Genomic DNA, 21,495 nt, shown 5'->3' on the forward strand with positions numbered 1-21,495 from the left:
GAAGAAAATAGACAATATGATAGTGATGTCTGTCTTGCTTTGAAATTTAGGTCTCTTACATTGCTTTCTTATGTTCTGTTTTGTTGTGTTCTGTTGTGTTCAATTTTATCCTCTTTAAAATAAAAAAACAAAAAAACACTTCCCTTTCATTTTCATTTTGACTTTGGGAAAGAAGTCACGTGGTGCTAGAGTCAGTGAATAAAGTAGATGTGGTCACATGTTTTTTCAAGCCTCACTTTCTATTGGATGCCACTCAGTAGCAACATTCACTAAGTTCTGATTACACTTCACATTTGTAGAACTGATTCAGAAAATCTCAAGAATGATGGGATAGGGGTACTTAAAGCAAAGAGAACTCTTTTGAATGAGGTTAATGCTAATTTAATTTCTACTGTAACAAATTTATTTTATTTATACATTCATCATATATTTCAGTCATACCACATATAATCCATAACAGTTTAAAAAGTACTAGTAGGAAAATTCTTCCTACCTATTAAAAGACAAAAGCTCAACTGATACATCAATTAAAGGGAAATACAATTTGTGACACATACTATTGAGTCAGTAGTGACAAAGAATTTTGTTTTTATGACCTTTATAATTCTAGATAAAAAACTTAGGTCAACACATTACCTTTTGTCTGTTAACAGCAGTATCAACACAAAGAAATTAACAGAAAAACAACACTTGCACAAATCTCATTTTAAGATGTGTATCACGATACAAGTCTCCCATATTATAGAATATGGTAATTTATCTATCATGAGATAGCAGTGGGCTGGTTCCATCAATTAACTACTATATCCTTTACTAAATGTGATCCAAGTGAGAATGATAAAAAATATTAGTTGAGAACTCTAAAGAGTAGTCACTAGAGTTTAGAAAAGTGGGATCATTTAGATTCAAACCTGTAATAAGGCTGACAATTAGCCAGAGAGCAGACAAAATGTATTCCTTTTATCAAGTAACCCTTAACACTCTCCATGTTAGGGTTAAAATCCAGCTTGCCACTAAGTCACCCCCAAACCAGCTCTAATTACTAGTGATGGAGTCAAGTGCCTGTAAAGAATGAGTCCAGACATTTCTTGAGATGAGACACTTCACTACTGCCCACTAATACAGTGTTTTCCCAGGTCTTTCCATGCTCATACCTTCCATTACTTCATTCAGGAATGCCAAGGCACCCACTCTTCTTTTCATACTCAGAGAGCAGCAAAAATGTACTGCAACCTCATGAAACTTAAATATAGTAAATAAAATGTGCCTTACTTCCCAGCCCAATGCAAAAAGGTGTTAAGCAGTTGTTAAGAGGCTCACATGCCTTAAATAGCTCTGAAGGAGATAACAGACAAGTGACTTTCAATTAAAGGGAAGCATATTTTAAGACAGTGTACAAAACAGGTCATTCCTGTATCATCATAATAAAGCATTATGGAGAATGGATACCATATTTATATTCATACACAGAGCGACTTGATACGTAACTTACCAAACAAAATACCCTAGGATTCTATAGAAGTTATAAGAAGAATATAATTAGAATAAAATACTCCTTTCTATTGTATTGATTGTTTATGATAACAACTTTTGTATTGATTGTTAATGATAACCCTGTCACCATAACATTGTAGAGCTACTTAATAAAACCAAGTTCATATTTGGTTTAAAACCATCACACACTAAACTGTAAAAAACAGGAGGCAATATTTATCATTTGCTATTACCCAGTGCTGCTGTAAGTGCATTAAATCTCTTCACTCAATTAATAGTTACAACTCTATAAAGCAGGCCTCTGATGGGACCCAGAGATCTCAGAAAACCTGTTTAAGCAAAAGGAGGAAAGATATTAGGAAATAGGAAGAACTTGTTCAAATAGGAAGGAGAGCAAGGGATAGGAGGAAGGAGGAAAGGAACAGAAAGAGATTTAATGGATAAAAGTATTGAAGGAAAAAAATGGAAGTACAGCTTTTGTAAACAAGGAAGAGATAAAGAGTTGGAGATGGGGCAGAGGGAACAAAAAAGAATTAAGATATGTTTATATATATATATATATATATATATATATATATATATATATACACAAATAGCCCATGATGAATGTAAACATTATGTACTATAAACATATTGCCAAAAGTAAAGACTGCAATCAGGCGCTTGAAAGAAAATAAATAAATAAATAAATAAATAAATAGTTCAAGGTCACAAGTGAGTCTTAAATACCATTATGCTTTTAACTTCTTTATTATAAATTATTCATAATGAAACTTCAAATACATTTAAGAAGACAATAGGGTCTAAAATATTTAAATTAAAAAAGTTCACCACACTTACACTTTTTTTTTAAAAAAAAGAAAATCCTATACACATTCCAACAAGTTTTAGTATGCTTGCCAAAAAAAGAAAAAATAAAATAAAAGCAAACTGATTCCAACTACTCTATAATTTCATTTATATTTAGAATATGAACAGAGCTGGGTATGAGTATGTAATGAGTATATATGTGTGTGTCTCTCTGTGTATATAACACCCACATTATTCAAAGCTCCCAAAAATGTAGAGTTTCTTCCAATCCTTCTCTATTTTGTCTACTTTAAGAGTTCTTTGCAATATGCTTATGTAAATACTGATTTAGCTGCAGTTCTCATTTCTCAAATCTGCTTTTAAATGGATTGGAAAAGTGACAGACCTAAGCAGACATTTTTGGAACACAAAACCAAGAAGACATAAACAAATACAACTAGATTTAAAAAAAAAAAAGAACCTCAAAGATTTCATAAAGCCCTTTGAACTTATTACTACAGATATAGTACAAGAGCTAAACAAAAATAAAATATACTGATTTTGGCTAAGAGTAGGTACGTCTCACACACAGACACGCGCAGGAACTTGCTTGAGCATGTACCCTGGTGAGTATCTTTTAACAAAGCACAAACAGCATTTCAGCTTATTTTACTAACTCCCTAGAAGCATGAACTCTAGACAGAAGATTCTGAACTTAAGAGTGATATTAGAGCATGGGAATATGTTTAAGGAAACAGTTCCAGGTTGTTAGGCCCAATATGTGAGCACCTTCAAATTTTTTATATCAGGATTCACTTTAGGATTCAATTACATTAATAGCTCAATTACATTAATAACTCTGTAGGTGACTTGCCGACATCTACATTTCAAAGAAACGCTGTAAAAGATTAAGGACAGACTTAAGATATTAGTACCCTACTTAACTGAAACTAAGGCTTCTTTACAAACATAAGTAAACAGCTATTATATCACAGATCACAAAACACAGTGTGATGAATATACTGAGAAAGACAACTAATAGCTCTTGTGATCATATAATTTCTACTTAAATGAGGGAAATGCTTCAATGTCATATTTAGTACCTGAAACTAAATATTATGTGTGATACTGTTGGAATGAGAGTTGAAACAGAGACTACTTTTGATGAGGACTTGGCAACAAAATTAATGCATTTTGCATTTTGATAACATAACAATTGCATTATTGGAAACACATTATAAGAGGGCATTTTTTCATACTTGAGAGTTGCACATACATCTGGTATGTATCTTCTCCATGTAAGCTAATAACATCATAGGTTTTGATGTAAGGAAAGCAAGTCTGTGAGTCATATAACCAAAATATGAATAAACTTTTATGCTTATTTAATGTTGTCTGTTAAATATTTTTGATTCTTAAAATACTTTAAGCATAAAATATTTTAATTATTACAGAATACAAATAAACATTACCAGAAAGAAAAGTGACACAAAGAAAAATGAAAATCAAATTGTTACAAGAAATGAAAATATTTCTTTTAAAATAATCATATGGACAATAAAAATATTAAGAGTGTTCAGTTTAGAAGTGAACAAGGCTAAGAGTTTGCCCTTGTTTCTGCGGAAAAAAGGAAAGAGGAGGAATTTAGCTTTTGGATGGAGAACAGATATGTAGCCTCCAGATTTTCCTTCCAGCATCTCAACCCACATCCAGGCTGGTGTGAAGAGATGACAGATGGTACTAGGTCTGTTCCTTCAACTGCAAAGCAAGATACTGAATGTATCCTGTTTGTTTCTATAAGCATGAATATTCAGTCACAATAAGTAGGAGCAACACTAAGTATGCTAACTGTATTAAACAGGTCTCGAATCTTCTTTTTCCTTTTTTCCCTTATAATACAGATTAAGAAAAAAAAAAGTCAAGATGTAGAAAATGCACTTTCTGCCAAGCTTAGGAAAGATTCATTTTCAGTTTTCATACATTTAATACAAATGTATTGAGATAAATATGTGAGTAGAAAAATAGAGTAATGAGTATGTTAGAGGGGGTAAAAGTTCAAAGCAGTTACAAAGAAACAGTATTTATTTTCCACTTTATTTTCATGTTTTCATTATTTTCTTGGAAAATAGTACACAGACATTATAGTCAATACAGTATTAGTATTCCTCATTTAGAACACTGAGCATGTTGGCCTAAATCCCATCATAAACTTCTATGTTCAGAAGTTATCCTGGTGTGTAAAGAAAGTTTATTTGTAATTCCCATTTGTATCTAGAAAATGATTACTAAATCCAAAAAGGATAACGTGCCATAAAGAAGGAAAGTGACAATTTCTACGTGGAAGAAGCATATTTTGATAATTCTTGAAATATGTACTATTTTCCAATTCTCTAACAAAGCATAGAGCATAAATTCCCCAAAAATATACTTATATTTGCTTAAATAAGTTTAATAATTATTACAAGGAAAGTTGTAGGATATCTACTTAGACTGAGATAGAAAACATCCACTGAAACACCATATCTTATAAAAGAAAAAAAGTAATTCAATGAATGTATAGGAAGTCTTCAAAGTGAGTAAGTGCCTCAAAGATTAACCTGAATTTCATCCTCTCCTTGACATTTCTCATTAAATAAGCAATTTTGGAGCCAAGGTGGTAGGAGCGATCTATTTTCTCTGTGTCACCTTGCACTGCCAGGTACAGAGTAAATGTTCTAGGTGCTAGGAACTAGGCACATATCTCTAGACTGATGATCTCAAGGGCAGAGCAGCTTATGTCCTTTAAAAATAAAACAGTTTTCAATAACAGGATGTAAATCAGAAATCAGGCTCCTCTTCAGGAGACTTTAGGACTGAGAGGTGGTTTCATAAGACAATTTTTTTTGCATTCTAATGAGCATTCATTATAAAAATGAATCAATGCCAAAGCAAAGCACATATGTAGAAGTTGAGATAGACTTACGAAGTAGCCTGTTCCCAAGCTGGAAGGAGCTGAACTCTGCAATAAAGCATAAAGACAAAGTGGAAAATCAGCAATGGTTTTTAACACGTTCCAATCCACACAGCTCATTACCAGCCCTCTGCAAGCTTTTCATCACTACATAACATCACCAGTGTGTGCTGCCCCTTGTCATCTGCTACTGATACAAACACTGTGTTGCTTAATTTTCCCCTTTACATCTCTCAACAACTCAGAGATGCTAACGTGCTATTTACTGAATTCCAAGCTTCTGCGGTGGATGTAATTGCCAATTTATTTGACAGGCAGCTGGGTAATGAATTAATGATGGCATTTCGCCCTGCACTGAGACTAAACAGACACGCATCAGCCTGCCTCCCTGACTTGCTGACATTCAATGCCATGGTCTCAAGCTACTCCGTTTTGTGGGCGCAAAGGTGCAGGCAAGAGGAAAAAGCCCAGACTGACTTGAAAATAAAAAGCCCAATGGGTTTGGATGACTTTTTCCAGTGTATGACCTACTTGCCAGTTTATTCCCTAAAGGCACCAGTTAGTACACACACAGCACTTTTCAAAAATGAGACATTTTGTAAACATAATTAGTACACTAAAATGCTAAGAATGTGTGGGCAAAGAGAAGCTGTGAAAAGCACCATTTTCTGAAGGTTTTAGTTATAAGAAATACAAAGTTAGGCAGCCATAATTCTGATACACAGGGAAGCAAAAAAATAGTAATTCTGAAATGAATGTAGGGTGTCACTTTAAGAAAACGAGCCAAAAAGAGAACACTTCTTGTATTTCAAACTTGTCTAAGGTTCTTCGTTTGTATCCTTTTTTCCCTCCTAGAGCCTCTCCATACAAATTCCTTCACTCTCAGCACTGTCTATGTGACTGAGGTCCCAGATAAATTTGGAATGATTATAGGGCCAGTGGTGAGTTAATTTTCAGGTCTCACCTAAGGATGCTTATACTAGGAAGGTATTTTACCTGATGAGCATATAGATTAGGTTCTACACCTTCTCCAGAGTAGCCTGACCTCCTCCTTGATGCAATTATTAGGTTCATTTTTAGCTCTTGTGCTCCCACATTTTGTCTCCTACTCTATAAACTACAACAGAAAGGACTACTGGCAGTATTCATCATTGCTTCTGCACAGCTTAGCAAAACGCCTTGCACAGAACATCCATTTCATAAGCATTTGTTGAATTAAAGTATAAATAAATAAATGAATGGACTACACAGGCAAAAACAACGCTTAGAAGAATTTGACATCTTCATGAATAAAACAGATATAATTCTTTTTAATCCATAACTACCTAAGAAGGAATATTAGGGCTATAACAAAGTTCACATTAAACAAGGACAGCATGATTTACAGCATTCCTAAATACAGGTCCGAAAGCAAAACTACCTTCATCGCAGCATTACAGACAAACTCAGAGGAAGAAAGCACCAGAGATGTGTGATCTTGCACACTACAGTTGGTTTTTAAAATCTTGCTTCATTCTTGATCCCATTAGCTGCATGGAAAGATCAACAGTAGCCCTAGAGACTGGCTCTCAGACCAGTGATGAGCCATGTGACACAATCACCATTTTTCAGCACCACCACTCTCCAAGGAGGAGGCAAAGGCAAAGCATTTAGGTCTCTACCTGCCTGGTCATGTTATTGGGAAGTAAACCCCTTTTTAGGAAGAATTACTTAGACTACAGGATTTATTTATTCCATTCACTCAATTCCTACAAATACATTTTATCTCAGAAGTATCTCACCAAACCCACCTCCCTACCCCCACATACACATCATTTCATTGTATACCAAAGAAAATTACATCCTTCAAATCTAGGAAAACTCTGTTATGCTCATTTTGCATATATATTGTACATTACTCAGGGAGCTGGGTGGAGAAGAAGGCTTTGTTGTGCGTATTTGTTCTGGCTATTGTTTATGCAGGTCTGACTGAATGAGAGAACAGTGGGTATCATTTCAATTTCTGATGTCAACATCAAATTACTTATTTAATTTCATGCCTGGCGAAGCATTGTATAGCTACACGCAGAATCATTTCACTTCATTTGTTATGCTGTGCTTTCGTGGCGATTGGCTTGCCTTCCAACTGACAGCTTTAATTACGACATGAATTTGATTGCACTGCTGAGGAATTAACATAATGCAACAAAGCATTTAAGCACCCTGTCTTATAACCCTCCTCCCACACACACATGGGCACATGCAAACACTGGCAGACACATGAAGGAACAGACTCTACATCCTCATGTATATTAAAGATCCACTGGAATTTATTTCAGTATTTGTTAGAAGGTATACTGAATCTTAGAATAAAACAAAAAAAATTGTGGGAGATTTGTGACAGTAAGTTGTATCTACACCTGGCAGAAAATTTTACAAAAAAAAACCTTTCTTTTAAACAACTTATCCGAATGCCGAAATCATTGACATTTCCTTTTCTTATTCTTTCTCCACATTTTTCTTGGCTATATGCCAGCTCCATTCAATGATGGCTGGAGAATTTAAATGAAACGAACGTCTATGAAATAAATAAATTTCTGTTGACCTAGTACTCCAACCCCAAAAGATTGGCTAAGACTTCCTATTCAGTGGGACACTGTCTTTGGTCACCACTACGATCCCTGCCATCAAACTATAGGTAACAGAAGTTACTAACAACAGAAATAAGTTAAGGTTTAACTGATTCTTATAATGAGCATCATGTATGTCTTGAGGTTTTGCTATCCAAAACACCCAGAAAATAGTCTTAGTTATATTTGTCCAAACATACAGCTGTAAATACCGGAAACTTTGAGAAGTTATCTGAGCACCTCTAAATTACAGGTAACAGCAGAGTATGATAAAAAAAAAATTGTTTTACCTACACTTTTTATATAAATGTTTATGAACATATGTATACTTTGAAATTTGTTATTCATTTACAGACATTTATTTAGGGATTAGTACAGCTTTTGCATGTTACAGGAGAAGAGATATAACAAGAAGTAAAGCCTAAAAAAGCTGAAAGGTGATGGTGCCTTATCAATTTCACAAAATCATTCTTCAGTACTTAAATATACTTCAACTTGCTGTATTCTCCCAGTTCATTTCTAATAAGCGAGGACTTTTTTTTTAATCTAGTGACCTCAGACAAACTCTGTTCAACTTAGACAGCAAAGTTGTCTTCAGAATGAGTAAAAGGCTGAGTCAAAGTAAGACTTGAAAAATTAAGATGAAATTTTTTGTTTTATAGAAAGAACTAGGTTAGGCACGACGTCACACACATCCTTAATCCCAGAAATCTTGGAAGCTGACTCAGGAGAATCATGAGTTTGAGCCCAGTCTGGGCAAATTAACAAATTTAAATTAATGACTTCATCTCAAGAACAAAAGCGGGGGTGAACAAAAGCTTCCTTTATCATATCCACGTTCATGCAAAATTATATTGCTTCATTCTTATTTCTTGAAGACGTAAGAGTTGCCAGATTATTGATATTTTCAATGCAGCAGGTAGAAATGGGGACTATAAACAAGTTGAGACATAGGGGAGATGAACATGTTTAGTGGTTGGCATGAGAAGGCAGGGATATGAAGAGATACCAGGCAGTGGACTGTCTGACGTGTGATTTCTTGGCTCATTATAAACATCTCCTGTTTATTTTTCATTCTGCTGAGGTTTTTACTTGTCTGTTTGCAGATTTGACCACTGCTCCAGCAATCTCTGCAAATTAGCCTCCTGGATCTCATTATGTTGTAAAGGAGAGCCTTCTTAGAAACACATTCTGCCTCAGTTGCCATGTTACGATGGGATGTGGGAAAAGTAATAGGATGCTCAGCTGCAACACATTTGCCAGGAAAGGGAATGTTGCTAACATTCAAGTCAGCAAGTGGATATTCATTAAAAACTCATTCTCTTCTTTCTCACTGCCCCCATCTGCCTTTCTTTGCATCTCTGTCACAAAGCCATCATTGAAGCTACTCATTAAACTCATATAGTTAACATTTCTCTTTCAACTGCTCACTACAAGGAGTTTCAGAATTGATTATCCATCTAAAATGTGCTCCACTTATTACAGATCCACACAGACAGGCCATGACTACTATCACAGCTCCCAGAGTACAGGAAGGATATTTACTCCACCTGTAGGTGAGCATGTGTGTTCTGACATAGGGCTAATTTAAACTGTATGTGGCTATTATTGCAAATAAATTGCACCTGATATTCCTGCCTAACCACCTCCATGTTATTTTCTCTCTTGGGGATAAAATAGAGACCCATACCAGGAACTACACCACCAAGTAAGTTTCTTACAAGGGTTGCAGTAGAAGTGCATTCACAGACTTTGCTAAAGTATTTGAAAAAAAAAATGACAATGAAAAGGAGCAAAACTCTTAAAACAAATGTAATGTAGAGATAAGATTACTAAAACTAACAAAGGAATAAAAAGTATCTTTAACCAGGCAAAATCAACCAAAACTAGAGCAACTAAAAAACAAAATCAGGTGTGGAAATGCTGGGTCACTTCCAATGTCAATTATTCTACTCTCATGTCATATCCAATCCAAACTGTCAGCAGCACTCATGTATAATCAACAGTCTTCTGGCTTCTTGCCCTGATTTCACTGTTTCTCTCATCCTCACATGTAATTCTTCATATGAAAAAAACACTAAACATTAAAAAGTTTAACTCCAATCCTTTTAATGTCTTCCAATATTTCCTCCCTTGAATAACTGGCCATACTAGGTTCAACAGCAGCCATCTCACACTCATGCTTCCTCAGAACCTCAAAATGTGGCTAAATGGTTAATTTATGTTTTAACCTGGCGAGACCATAAGGTGCCCAGATATGTAACTAAACATCAACCCGGGGGCTTCTGTGAAGGCATTTTCAGGTGAGTTTAACATTGAAATCAGTCATTCAGAGGGAAGCAAGCATCTTCCCAAATGCTGGTGGGGCCTCACTTAATCTAAAGGCCTAAGTAAAACAAAAGGCTGACCCTGCCATAGATTGGAGGGAATTCTTCCTGCTTGTTTCCCAACTGGCCCGTTTCTTTTATTCCTTCTTTCAGACATCAATCTTTCCTGGCTTTTAACTTGCCAGCATTCAGAATAGAAATACACTCTTATCTCTCTGGGTTCTTTGGGCTGCCAACTATAGATCTTGGGATTTCTCAGCCTCTGTAATTGTGTGAGTGAATCCCTCATAAGCAACTTCCTACTACTGGTTCTGTTATGGTTCTCTGAGTGGTTCTGATTAATATGTGATCTATTTGGATATAAGGTTTTGGCCAGTTGTAATAAATACTTGTTTTCATTTCATAACTTGAAGCTTTGTGCAATTAAGTTTTTAAAGTTAGCCCCTAAGTTTTGAGAACTTCATATTATAAAATTCTATATGAGAAGCAATATTTTCTTCCTTGAATAATTCATCATGAATATATATTCAATTGTTTCCTTAATGACTAATTTAAGTAAGTTACTATATTTCCATGATGTGAACAATATGAAAGTCCTTGTGGCTAGTTATTCCTTCCTGGCAACATGGTTTGGGAATATGTAACTTAGACAAGCAAGATACATTTGGTTTTTAAACTTTACCCATGAGTCAAATTTTCCAGTTACTCAGGAATGTTTTATTCTTATTCCTTTTGTCTGTCCAATAAAAAAAAAGCTAGAATAATAAAGTATTATGATTAGTCTCACTTGAGAGTAGGTCTCAATTACCAAAGTATAAAAATATGACAGAAGTGGAAGACTGATGAGAATTTTTATCTCAACTTCAGAGTCAGTAATGGGCATGATGAAATACACAAATTAAGCAAGCTTGGCCATCTTAAGCAGCTAAAAATCTGTACAAAATGTTGCATGAAACAAAGAGTCTTTAGATATCACACAACAGACTTTGTAGGATAATATCTGAGTGAACAGAAATAAGACAATCCTTACAATTTTTCCAGATTAATGCCTGAAGAGCTTTTATGCTACAGTACGTATAGGGTAGGGAAGACGGAAGTGTAGAAGCAGTGTCCCCCTGAATCAAGAAGACAGAGCTGACAATCAGGAAGGCCATGGTTTTAAGAAACAGAAACTTAAAGAGGCCCTTTTCAAGATAAAAGAATTAGCTTTTAATGGAAAACTACTAGTAGACAAAACTGCAGGTTTGTATGAGGTCAGGCATTTGAAGGGGTCCTTAAACAAAACAGGGAGTGGCAGACAGTCAACAAAAGTATGGCTTCACTAAGTTAACTCTCACTGGAAAAGCACTGGCAGCTAAAAAGTTACCCTCCTATGACATGATCATCTACTATTAAAACCAATGTTTAGAGGATCGTTCTCAAGGGTCTAGGCAGGAGCTGGGAAGACTGTATTCCCATAGTCCCTAGCCAGTGAGAAAAAGAGAGAAGGAACCTGTATGTCAGGCTTAAACTGCTCACGCTAACTGCCTTGGCCTACCTATCTCCCAGATACCCAACCGGGCAAGACTCAGTTCAAGCCTCGGTTCACTTTTTCTTCACAACTTTGAGTCCATTCCTTGGGTCTAGAGAAGGGAACACATTTCTCACAAGGTGGACCTGAAGAGGTGGGATGACAGCTTTAGAAAAAGAAAACAAAAAGCTATAGAGGGCTCCCTCTAATCCTCACCAGAGGAAGGAAAGAACTACCTGAGGTAAGGGAAACAATTAGGAGGAAGGAACTGGGAGAACCATTTCCAAAGCTCAAAAAGGTAGGGAATGTTCATATTCCAATGGTGGGTAGGGGCGGGGGAGGCACTCAATACATCAGGCATTAGGGTACACAATACTGGATTAAAATTACCTTTAGAATAAAGGTTGTTTTGGTCTCACCCAAATAAACGCAAAAGCAAACCACAACATTAAAAAGAAACTATATCCAAGTAGCCTGTCTGTGTCACTGAATAAGGAACACTGAAAGAAATCAGAAATACTCAACATCTTAAAAGAAAAAATGTGTAATTCTGGCATTCACTAAAAATTGACAGGCATGCAAAGAAGCAGAAAAATGTGACTTATAATGATAAGAGCAGAACATATAGAAAGATACAATTAGTACACAAAGACATTAAAATTTATAATAAATATTTTTCAAATGTTCATGAAATAGAAACAAAATAAGCATGACAAAAAGTGATATACGAAACACTTCAAAAACCAAAAGTAAAACCCAATAGTGGTCTTTAACTCAACCTCCTTACTCTCTGTGATATTCATAAAGTAATTAACACTACATTCAAACTTTGAATGTTGGGTAATTTGGTCTGCAAGTGTTCTGCAAGACAAGCAAACACATCTGAAAAATTTTAACTTGATAAACAAACAGTGTCTTACAACACGAATATACATCAAACCGAGCACCATATGATCACAACTGGGTCTCTCTTTCTTCTCTCTCTCTCTCTTCTTTGTTATACAAGTGCTTTGCATTACAAGTGGAACAAATTCTCACAAATCAAGGTTTTACTGTAATTTCCTTGAAAGCAAAAATGGTGGCATCATTCTTCTTTAGAATGCAGGAATGGACTGCCTTGGTATCAAAAACAATCATTTTGTTGGCTGAATCCTCAAAGATTTTCACTGCAACAAACTTTACATCTGCCATGGCATCCCAGGGAAGACTGTTACCTTGGGTAAAAAATGGTTGATGGTCCTGAACATCTCACTAAGCACCAACTAGTTTGTGTTTGCTGGGTTTCTTTTTATTTTTAATGGCTATTGTAAAAAATGAATTTTAATAATAAACAATATGAACTTTTGCAAGTGTTATTCATTGGCTTGATATAAACTGACATTGTACAGCCTTAACTTTACATTTTTTACTTTTGCTAAGATATATATGACATAATTTTTGATTTAATCAATTTCAACCATCTAATTCAGTAGCATTAATTATATTCACAATGTTAGGGAACTGTTTCAAAAAAATTTTATCACTCCAAAGAGAAACTCTAACTATGAAGGAATAAATCCCTTGTAACTTTCATTCTGTTTTCTGGCAATATAATGTGCCTATTAAGGACATCTCATTGAAGTAGAGCCATAAATATTGTTTTTTCATGTCTGTGTTTTTTTAAACTATGATATTTTAAAGGTTTATTCATGTTGTACTTTGTATCAGGATGCTAACCAATTTTGTGGCTGAGTATATTCCACTGGATAAATAAATAAAAATACACACACAGACACACACACACACACTTTATTATTCATCTGTTGCAGGACACACTAGCTTTTTCTAGCCTTCGGCCACTAAAAACAATACTGCAGTGAAGGCTGGACTACAAGTTTCTGTTTCAGTTCCAGTTTTCAATTATTTTGGATTTGCACCTGAAAGTTAAAATTTCTGGGCTACATGGTAACTTTACATTCACTTTTTTGAAAGACATACTATTTTCTACAGTAGCTGTACAGTTTTATATTCCTACCAGCAATGTATGAGTGTTAAAACTTCTCTACATATTTCTCAACACTATTTCTCATTAGTTTTTGTTAATAGCCATCACAGCATGTTTAAAGAAGTATTTTCTGATGGTTTTCATTTGGATGTTTCTAGCAACTAGTGTTTTTTTTTTTCATCTTCTCATATTTTATTTCCTCTTTGTATCTCTTCTTGCAGAAATAGCTATTCAAATTCATTGCCTGTTTTTAATCTGGTTTTCCTTTTACAGTTGAGATGTAAGAACTCTACATATTCTGAACATTAAACACTTAACAGTTACATGGTATACAAACATTTTTCCATCCTATACATCATATTTCCAACTTCTTCATATACCTTAATGCATCAGTTTTTAAGTCCAATTTATATATTTTCCCTTTATTTGTCATGTTTCCTTGAGTCTTATGTAAGAATAGGAGCTAATGAAGATGTATCGGTATGATTTTTCTCTGTTTTATGAGTTTAACACTTATGTTTAGGCAGTTGAGCCATTTGGATCTACTGTTGTTTAATGTTATGATGTACTGGTCCAAATCTATTTTTTGTCCATTTTCCCAGTACAATATGTGGGACAGAAAATTCTTTCTCCACTAAATAAACTTACTACTCTTGTCCAAAATCAGTTGGCCTGATAATCATGGATCCATTTCCAGACTTTCAATTCTGTTCTATTGCTCTATGAGTCTAATGTTAGACCAGTACCACACTGTTTTGATTATGCAGCTTTGCAGTTAAGTTTTGAGACTGCAAAGTGTGACTCTTCCAATTTTGTCCTTTTAAACATTGTGTTCGTTACTCAGATGTTCAAATTTATCTGTATGTGTTTTGGAAAAAAAATTTGTTATTATACACTGACTCTGTAAATAGCTTAGGGTAGAGCTGACATCTCAATAATACTCAATCTTCCTACTCATATATGTAAAGTCTTTTGCCAATTTCTCTTGATAGAATGCAAAGTGAGTCAAGTGCAAGCACTCAAAAGATCTCCAAAACTGGGATCTTGCCTACTGCACTGACATGCCTTTCATTTCTTTACTCCACAAAGAAAATCTAAGTAACAGTGGAGTAATTTCTACAATCAGTGTGAACCCAAATTAACAATATAACAAGATCTCAGAACAGCCACGTAAGCATTAAGAATTGTTAAAAACTCAGTTGTGAGGTTTTATGATTATATGATTCTATCACAAAAGTAAAGAAACACACGGACACAAACATAGTCTTACAAAAACACCCGTATTCACAGTAAAAGACTGAATCAGTACTCTTTATTTATCTATGAATATTGTATCACATTAGAACAAGGGGAAATGATTACCTACAACTTACATATCAAAGTATACCTCAAAAATAATTAATTTTATTTTTTGCACTTATACTTCTTGTCCGAATCAATATTCTATCCATCAAATCTCTTTCTAAACAACACAGATATGTAGGGAAGTGGTTGTGTCTTCGGGTTGTCTTCTTTGGCTAATACAGTGACAAATGTTGTATTACCATGAGGAATGGTTTACTGTACTGCAATAGTCTGCAAACTTTTATGCTGGTGGACATCTCTCAGGAAGAAAACAATTCTTTGAATAGACAGTTCTAAGTTGCATGTGTTTAAAAGTACATATTGATTACTCCCTGCTTATACCTCTATAATTAAAGTATAATTTCACTTTATGAAAAGTACTAATATTTTTATTTTGTAATAATGGTTCATCACATATACTGTAATAAAAACTACGGCTTTACAGTACATTAAAAAATTAAAACAGAAGACAAGAAGTAATGGATTTTTCTCCTCACTGTAAGCCGTAACTCTATTATTTAACACTTAAACACTGAATTGCTAGCTTTTTCTTTCTTGGTACTATCTCACTGAATCTACTTATGTTGCCTTCTTTTTATCAATAAAGTTTCTTTCTACTTCACATTTCACAAGGTTGCCTTCAGAATAGTTACAATATGACATGTCAGGGGAAGAAGGCAAGAGAGTACAAAAGGGGCAAGTAGTTTCCAGGAAAAGCAGAGGAGTATCTCCATGGTAGGTGGGCTGGAGGCTGGGGAGTGGTCAGAATTAGGTTTACAGGGCTGACAGAAAATAAGGTTTGTTCTTCAAAGATTTCCGTCATGGGAATTAGATAGCAAATTTAGTTCCTTCTCTAACTAAATGGCCAGGATTAGTCATCCTTTCCTACAGGGGAAAACAAAGTGATACAAAGGAATTGTTAGCACTTTCCAAAATGAGAAACTACAGAGTCCATAGTTAAATGATACCATCTCCCATCCCTAACACTAATAAAATATGAGCACTTCCTTTGTAATCTATTGTTTCTAAAGTAACAGATATTTCCACCTACATTATAATTTGTTCAAATACATGATGGGACAAAGTACAATTCAGAATGACATTATAACTGCAAGGTGCAAACATGCATACACCAAGAAAGTGTGAGCTGCAATATTTGAGCACACACAGTGATCAAAGCTTGGGGAAGTGATATCACAGAGGGCGAATCAACAATGTGCTCTGGTGGCTTTGATTTTTATTTTTTTTTGAACTTACATCACTGAGCCTTTCACGGGAGCTGCTCCGATGGAAACCCTTGGATTCTGCACTGGCACTTTCGCTGTCACTGTCCCTGCAGCTGTTCTGCCCTGGCTTGAGCTAAAAGAAAAAGAACAAAATAAAAAAAAGTCAGTGGTCACTTCAGACAAATGTTTCTTAGCTCCTGATTTGTGACCCTTGTCAGTCGTGTACAACTTGAGGGCCTGAACTTTAACATTCTCAGTTTCTGAACAGTGTGAGGCAAGCTGCCATAGGAAAAAACATGGAGAGTATGATAAGCAATAAAACCTACCACAAAATATCACATAGGGAAAAGAACCAACACCTTAAACAATTCAAATGCCTATCCAAACCCCATGATTCAGAAAGTATATTTTCCTCAGATTTTTTTTCTGTACCATTGTGATTGTTTTCCAACACAAAGACCAAAAAGATTGCAGATTTATTTAGTAAGATACCCCACTTTATTTCTTCTGCTCTCTTCTCAAACAAACAAATTAGGGCAAAAACAAAGGCTGTCTTCTAGGAGAAAATGATAAGACATTGTGATGTTATCCCTCAATCTTTGCAGAGATATTTAATGATTGCATGTTCAGACAACATTCTGAAAATCAATTTCAGGATGTTTAAAAGGTACCAATTAATACCTACAGCTCAAGTAAATTAAATAAGTACTTCCTCAACAGATACACATCAGTGACACAGTGGCTGGGTTGGTCCCAAGCACCAGAGAGAGGATGCTAAGTCAAAAGAAATGGGATGGGAAGGGCAGGGGAGATATAGAAGAAAAATCTCTGACATTATATTCTAGTGTTTTCTACACATTTACTACTCAGCTGTTTCTCAATTTCATGATATTCTACAGATTTATCCAGCTCTGGTTTTTCCTTTAAAAACCGACAGACAGAATCTAAAAATCATCATTCTATATGAGACTATAAAATCAAGTATATATGGACTACATTTTCAGACATGAAATCACGTAATGTCTATTGTCTGTTTATCATGCTGTCATTTTGGAAAGACAGTCAAAAGTAACAAAACCAGGAAATTCATACTAAAAGTAAACCAAAAACTAGCCAGTTAACATTCAAAGAAATAATTTCTGAAGCCTCACATTCAAAGTAGATCGAGCTTATATAGCTGAGAGGAAAATGGAGGAGACACTACCAAGGTGATAAAGATAAGCAGAAATAGGCACAGCAGCACAATAGGAAAAGATGAGGAGTCTCATTTGGAAACAGGCTCCCCTTTTGTGAGAAAATAGGCAGAAACAGAGAAGGGTACATAATGAGAACACAGAGAACCTCTAAATACAATCTGAATTTCAGGCAAGAGGGAATTCAAACAGAATTGCATGCAGAACATGCAACAGATAGCAAATTTTTGCCTACAAGTTTTCAAGAGACTCTAAAGCCAAAGGGGAAAAGGGAGCCAAGTATGAATTCTCATTTCTTGTATATTCACATTAATGTTTCTTTAATGATTGCAGTTCACCATATCCATAAATTTTCCAAATCCCAGAATAAAGCATCCTTTTTTGCACTGTATGTCTCTATAAGTCTTTAATATCACTTTCCTCTAAAATCCCTTCTTCCAGGAAATCTTCTATAATGAAGCTCAGAAAATTATGCTAATTTTCCTATCTGTCCCCCTCAGCCCTTAAGAACTTAGGCATCTCCTAAGTTGATGTTAAAATTACTCATTGCTAAGCTAATACAAGTTGTATGAGCCTTTTTAATTAGTATGGAATAAAAGATCAGAATATTGTCTTTTTAAATTTTAACCTTTATACTTAAAGAGAAGATTTTACCTGCAATGAATATCACCTTGTTTCTATTTAAATATTTCAAGTCCATTCCTGCCTTGTTTTTTGATATCAGATTTTCTCTATCCAGAAATTTTACCATCATATTTTCTGTATATCTGAAATCAAGATGTTTCTTAAAGCTTAGACCTTATTTCTTCCATTATGACAAATGAAGGGTTCTTTCTATATTTTTAAAGATATGCCTTTGAAGTTTAGTTAGCATGTTATTCTTCCTTAAATGTCTTTGATAATTATGATACAGTTTTAAGTTCAAAAAGGCTTTTATCTAAATAGAGCTATTCTGATAATAAAGTCTGCATGTAGAATGGAACCTCTAATTCATAAAACCTCAAAACTCATACTTAACTTTGAACTGCATTGGTTCTAAGTTAAGTATGGGTGGATAGAACTACCTCCACTACGTAGGTGAAGAAACAAATTAATGTGCTTAAAGGCAGGCAAAGGTCCAGGACTATCCATCTCTCTAGTGTCCATCATTCTCTATAATTCTTGGAGCCCATTTGGATGTTTACATTAACATGGAAATAAAGATTTTGCAGTACATCAGTATTCTGTACAAACATGTGATACCTAAAACAAAGAAAGGACTCTTGCTAAGAAGTAGCTGATATTATAGAGATGTTAACCAAAATTTAGTTTCCCAGTTTAGATGAGAAATACATATGCAGTGGGAAAGTAAGAGTGTGAGAGCATCAAGGCTTTACCTAATAATACCCAAGCGCTTTAACAAACCTGGACAGTGCATCTGGTCCGTTTCAACGACTCTTCATGGAAGGAAAATGATACTGTTAACAAGGCCCAAAAACAGACTTCTATGGCCCTGAAAAAAATTATCTAAGTGTTGATCTGGGTTAAGGGTAAAACCCTAAAATGACTCAAAAGAAAGCAGCCTGCTAGTATTTCCAGTCCCCTGCCAGCAAATGCACTTAAGTGAATTCTCTCTAGAGAGCTTTGCAGAAAATCCATCCTTACACAACCCTTTTCTCCTTCAAAGCCAGGCTCAACTTTGAAGGAAATTTAGGATTTTAAGCTGTCAGACAGCTCAATATTTCAAAGACATGGACTGATTATAGTAAGTACTAAAGCTAAATCACAAGATTTCAAGCAAGACATGTTCATTCTTAATCCTATGAGTATTATTTTCAAACTGGCATTTTCAGCCACATTCAATGGATCATGTGGGGTATCATAATAAAATCACAAAACTAAAACAATTTTTAGTTCTTCACCTGAATGCCCCAGAAAACCCACAATCAAGAGACACTGCAAAGGTCAGGTATTGGCTTAAACATTTAAGATCTAAGAAAAATCAATTGTGTTTAATGATTATTTGAGCACCCAAGATAGCTATAGTAGGAATGCTATCGCTATAATAGATACACTGACATTTCTTATTGTTACTCTTAGTAGTTCAGGACTTTACTTAAAAAAATACTGCAACCCATTTTTTAATTTGTCCCCTTTAGAATATTATATAGAGAAAACACCAAAATTAGCACAAAAGGGAATGAAAGAAAGTATCTGACATGAGAGGTACAAAATCTATCCGTAAGAAATTGCTTTTATGAAATGTAAGGAGTGTGCCTGTTTTCATTAGATTTCATTGTCAACAATATATCCTCCAAATACTGACACTGTAATCTCATTACAGCATTAACTATCACTAGTGGTTAATTAATAAAATAATGATCAATGGTTTTATCACTGCTAATGAACATGTAACAAAGTCCCATCACACTGGACCACAAGAAGGAGGAACACTTCTTTACATATCTCTGTCATTTGTGGGCCACATTATGCCATTCTTTTCAGTTTAGATATGGAAAATTCAGAAAGACGCTAGGTGCCATTAACATATCAAATAAAATTTACAGAAGAATAAATTATGTTGAGATACTATGTCCACAACTTGAGAGGAATGATGAGAATTATGCAATCCACTACAAGAATGTGTCCAAAAGTAATCTCCATCCAGGCTTTTGGTTCTTCAAAGTAGAATATATCCTATTTCAGAATTCTGAGGTTCCCTGTAGGGACCTAAATACACTCTACAACACCCTGAAATATACCAATGAGCTCTAAACTTCCTTGTGCACATTAATTTTACAAATTACTGCATCTAGCTTTCATATAGGCATATAATATTTTCATCACATCCAGCTTTCCAAATTTCCTTCTTGTTTAATAGTCTCCCATCTATTTTCATGGCATTATTTTCTTTCTTTTAAGATTTCACATGTTAAAGAAAATATGATACTTGCCTGAGTCTGACTTATTTTGCTTAACATGATGACCCATTTTCCTGCAAGTGACCTAATTTTGTTCTTTTTTATGGGTATTAGTCATATATACAGAGTTCACCAAAAATGTATACACTCTTGAAGAAAGGAAAAAAGTATGATTTTTTTTTCAACTACATGGCTAGCCCTTAGAGAAGAAATTGAAAATGTGCATGTAGCAATATCAGTGACGAAATTTACCCAAGCAGCAGTCTGCTGTACTAATAAATGTCTGGAACCTAATGATCACCAATTTGAGCATCTCTTGTAATTACAGAGGCCCATAGTAACTTGTATTTGTATCATGCTGCCTCAGTAAATTTAGCATAAAATATTTATAGAAGTTTTTTTTTCCTGTAGTACATATACATTGTCTTTCCGTCTACACACACAAACACACACACACACACACACACACACACACACACACACACACACACATATCATTACATCACATTTTCTTTATCTACTCATCTGTTGATGAGCCCTTAGGCTTTGGTTGCATATCTTAGCAATTGGTAATTGTACCAAAATAAAGAAGGGTACACAGACCCCCATAAAACATGCTGACTTTTATTCTTTCAGATATATATGAAATAGTGGTATAACACAGTCATATTTTTGTTTCCTGAGGAATGTCCATATTGATTTTCACATAGTGAGTACTAACCTACATTTCCACCAACAGTGTACAATGTACACTGCAGTGTACAATGCAGTGTACTTCCCTTCATGTACCTGCATTCTTGTCAGTGATGGCTGTTTTTTATATTATTGATGACACTCATTCTAACTGGGATGAGATGGAATTGCTACGTAGTTTTAATTGGCATTTCCCTGTTTGGTCTTTGAAAAGTCATTTATCTGTATTAATGATGTTTCCAAATAAACAATTAAAATGGTAAAATAATTGAGCTATCAGCTTGGGAAATGGAAAATACTGAAATGCTCCCATTTGCTAACCACATATGTAGTGGTACTTTGCTACTCAATCAGTTGTAATTGGCTCGGGACATACAACAAACACCAAAGATGAGTATCAAACAAATTTTTTGACTGAAAAGGTCATGGAGTTATGAGGCAATCAACACTGACAAATTCTAAATGTGAGTATATTA

The 21,495-nt window shown here is 34.8% G+C and overlaps 1 protein-coding gene across 10 annotated transcripts in view; it reads right to left on the reverse strand.

Annotated features, from left to right (window-relative positions):
• The window catches only part of Auts2 (activator of transcription and developmental regulator AUTS2), a 1,133,580-nt gene that overhangs the window by 605,663 nt on the left and 506,422 nt on the right, over positions 1 to 21,495 (reverse strand). For all 10 annotated transcript variants that reach the window (XM_063233595.1, XM_063233594.1, XM_063233592.1 and 7 more), the window contains 2 exons: positions 16,265 to 16,366; positions 5,246 to 5,281 (listed from right to left, as the gene is read on the reverse strand). In XM_063233595.1, the coding sequence (XP_063089665.1) occupies positions 5,246 to 5,281; positions 16,265 to 16,366 (138 nt within the window). The remainder of the gene's footprint in view (positions 1 to 5,245; positions 5,282 to 16,264; positions 16,367 to 21,495) is intronic.

The sequence above is a fragment of the Cavia porcellus genome, unplaced genomic scaffold (assembly GCF_034190915.1).
Source record: "Cavia porcellus strain 051 isolate PalLab524CR breed Dunkin Hartley unplaced genomic scaffold, mCavPor4.1 scaffold_23, whole genome shotgun sequence".
Classification (NCBI taxonomy): Eukaryota; Metazoa; Chordata; class Mammalia; order Rodentia; family Caviidae; genus Cavia; species Cavia porcellus.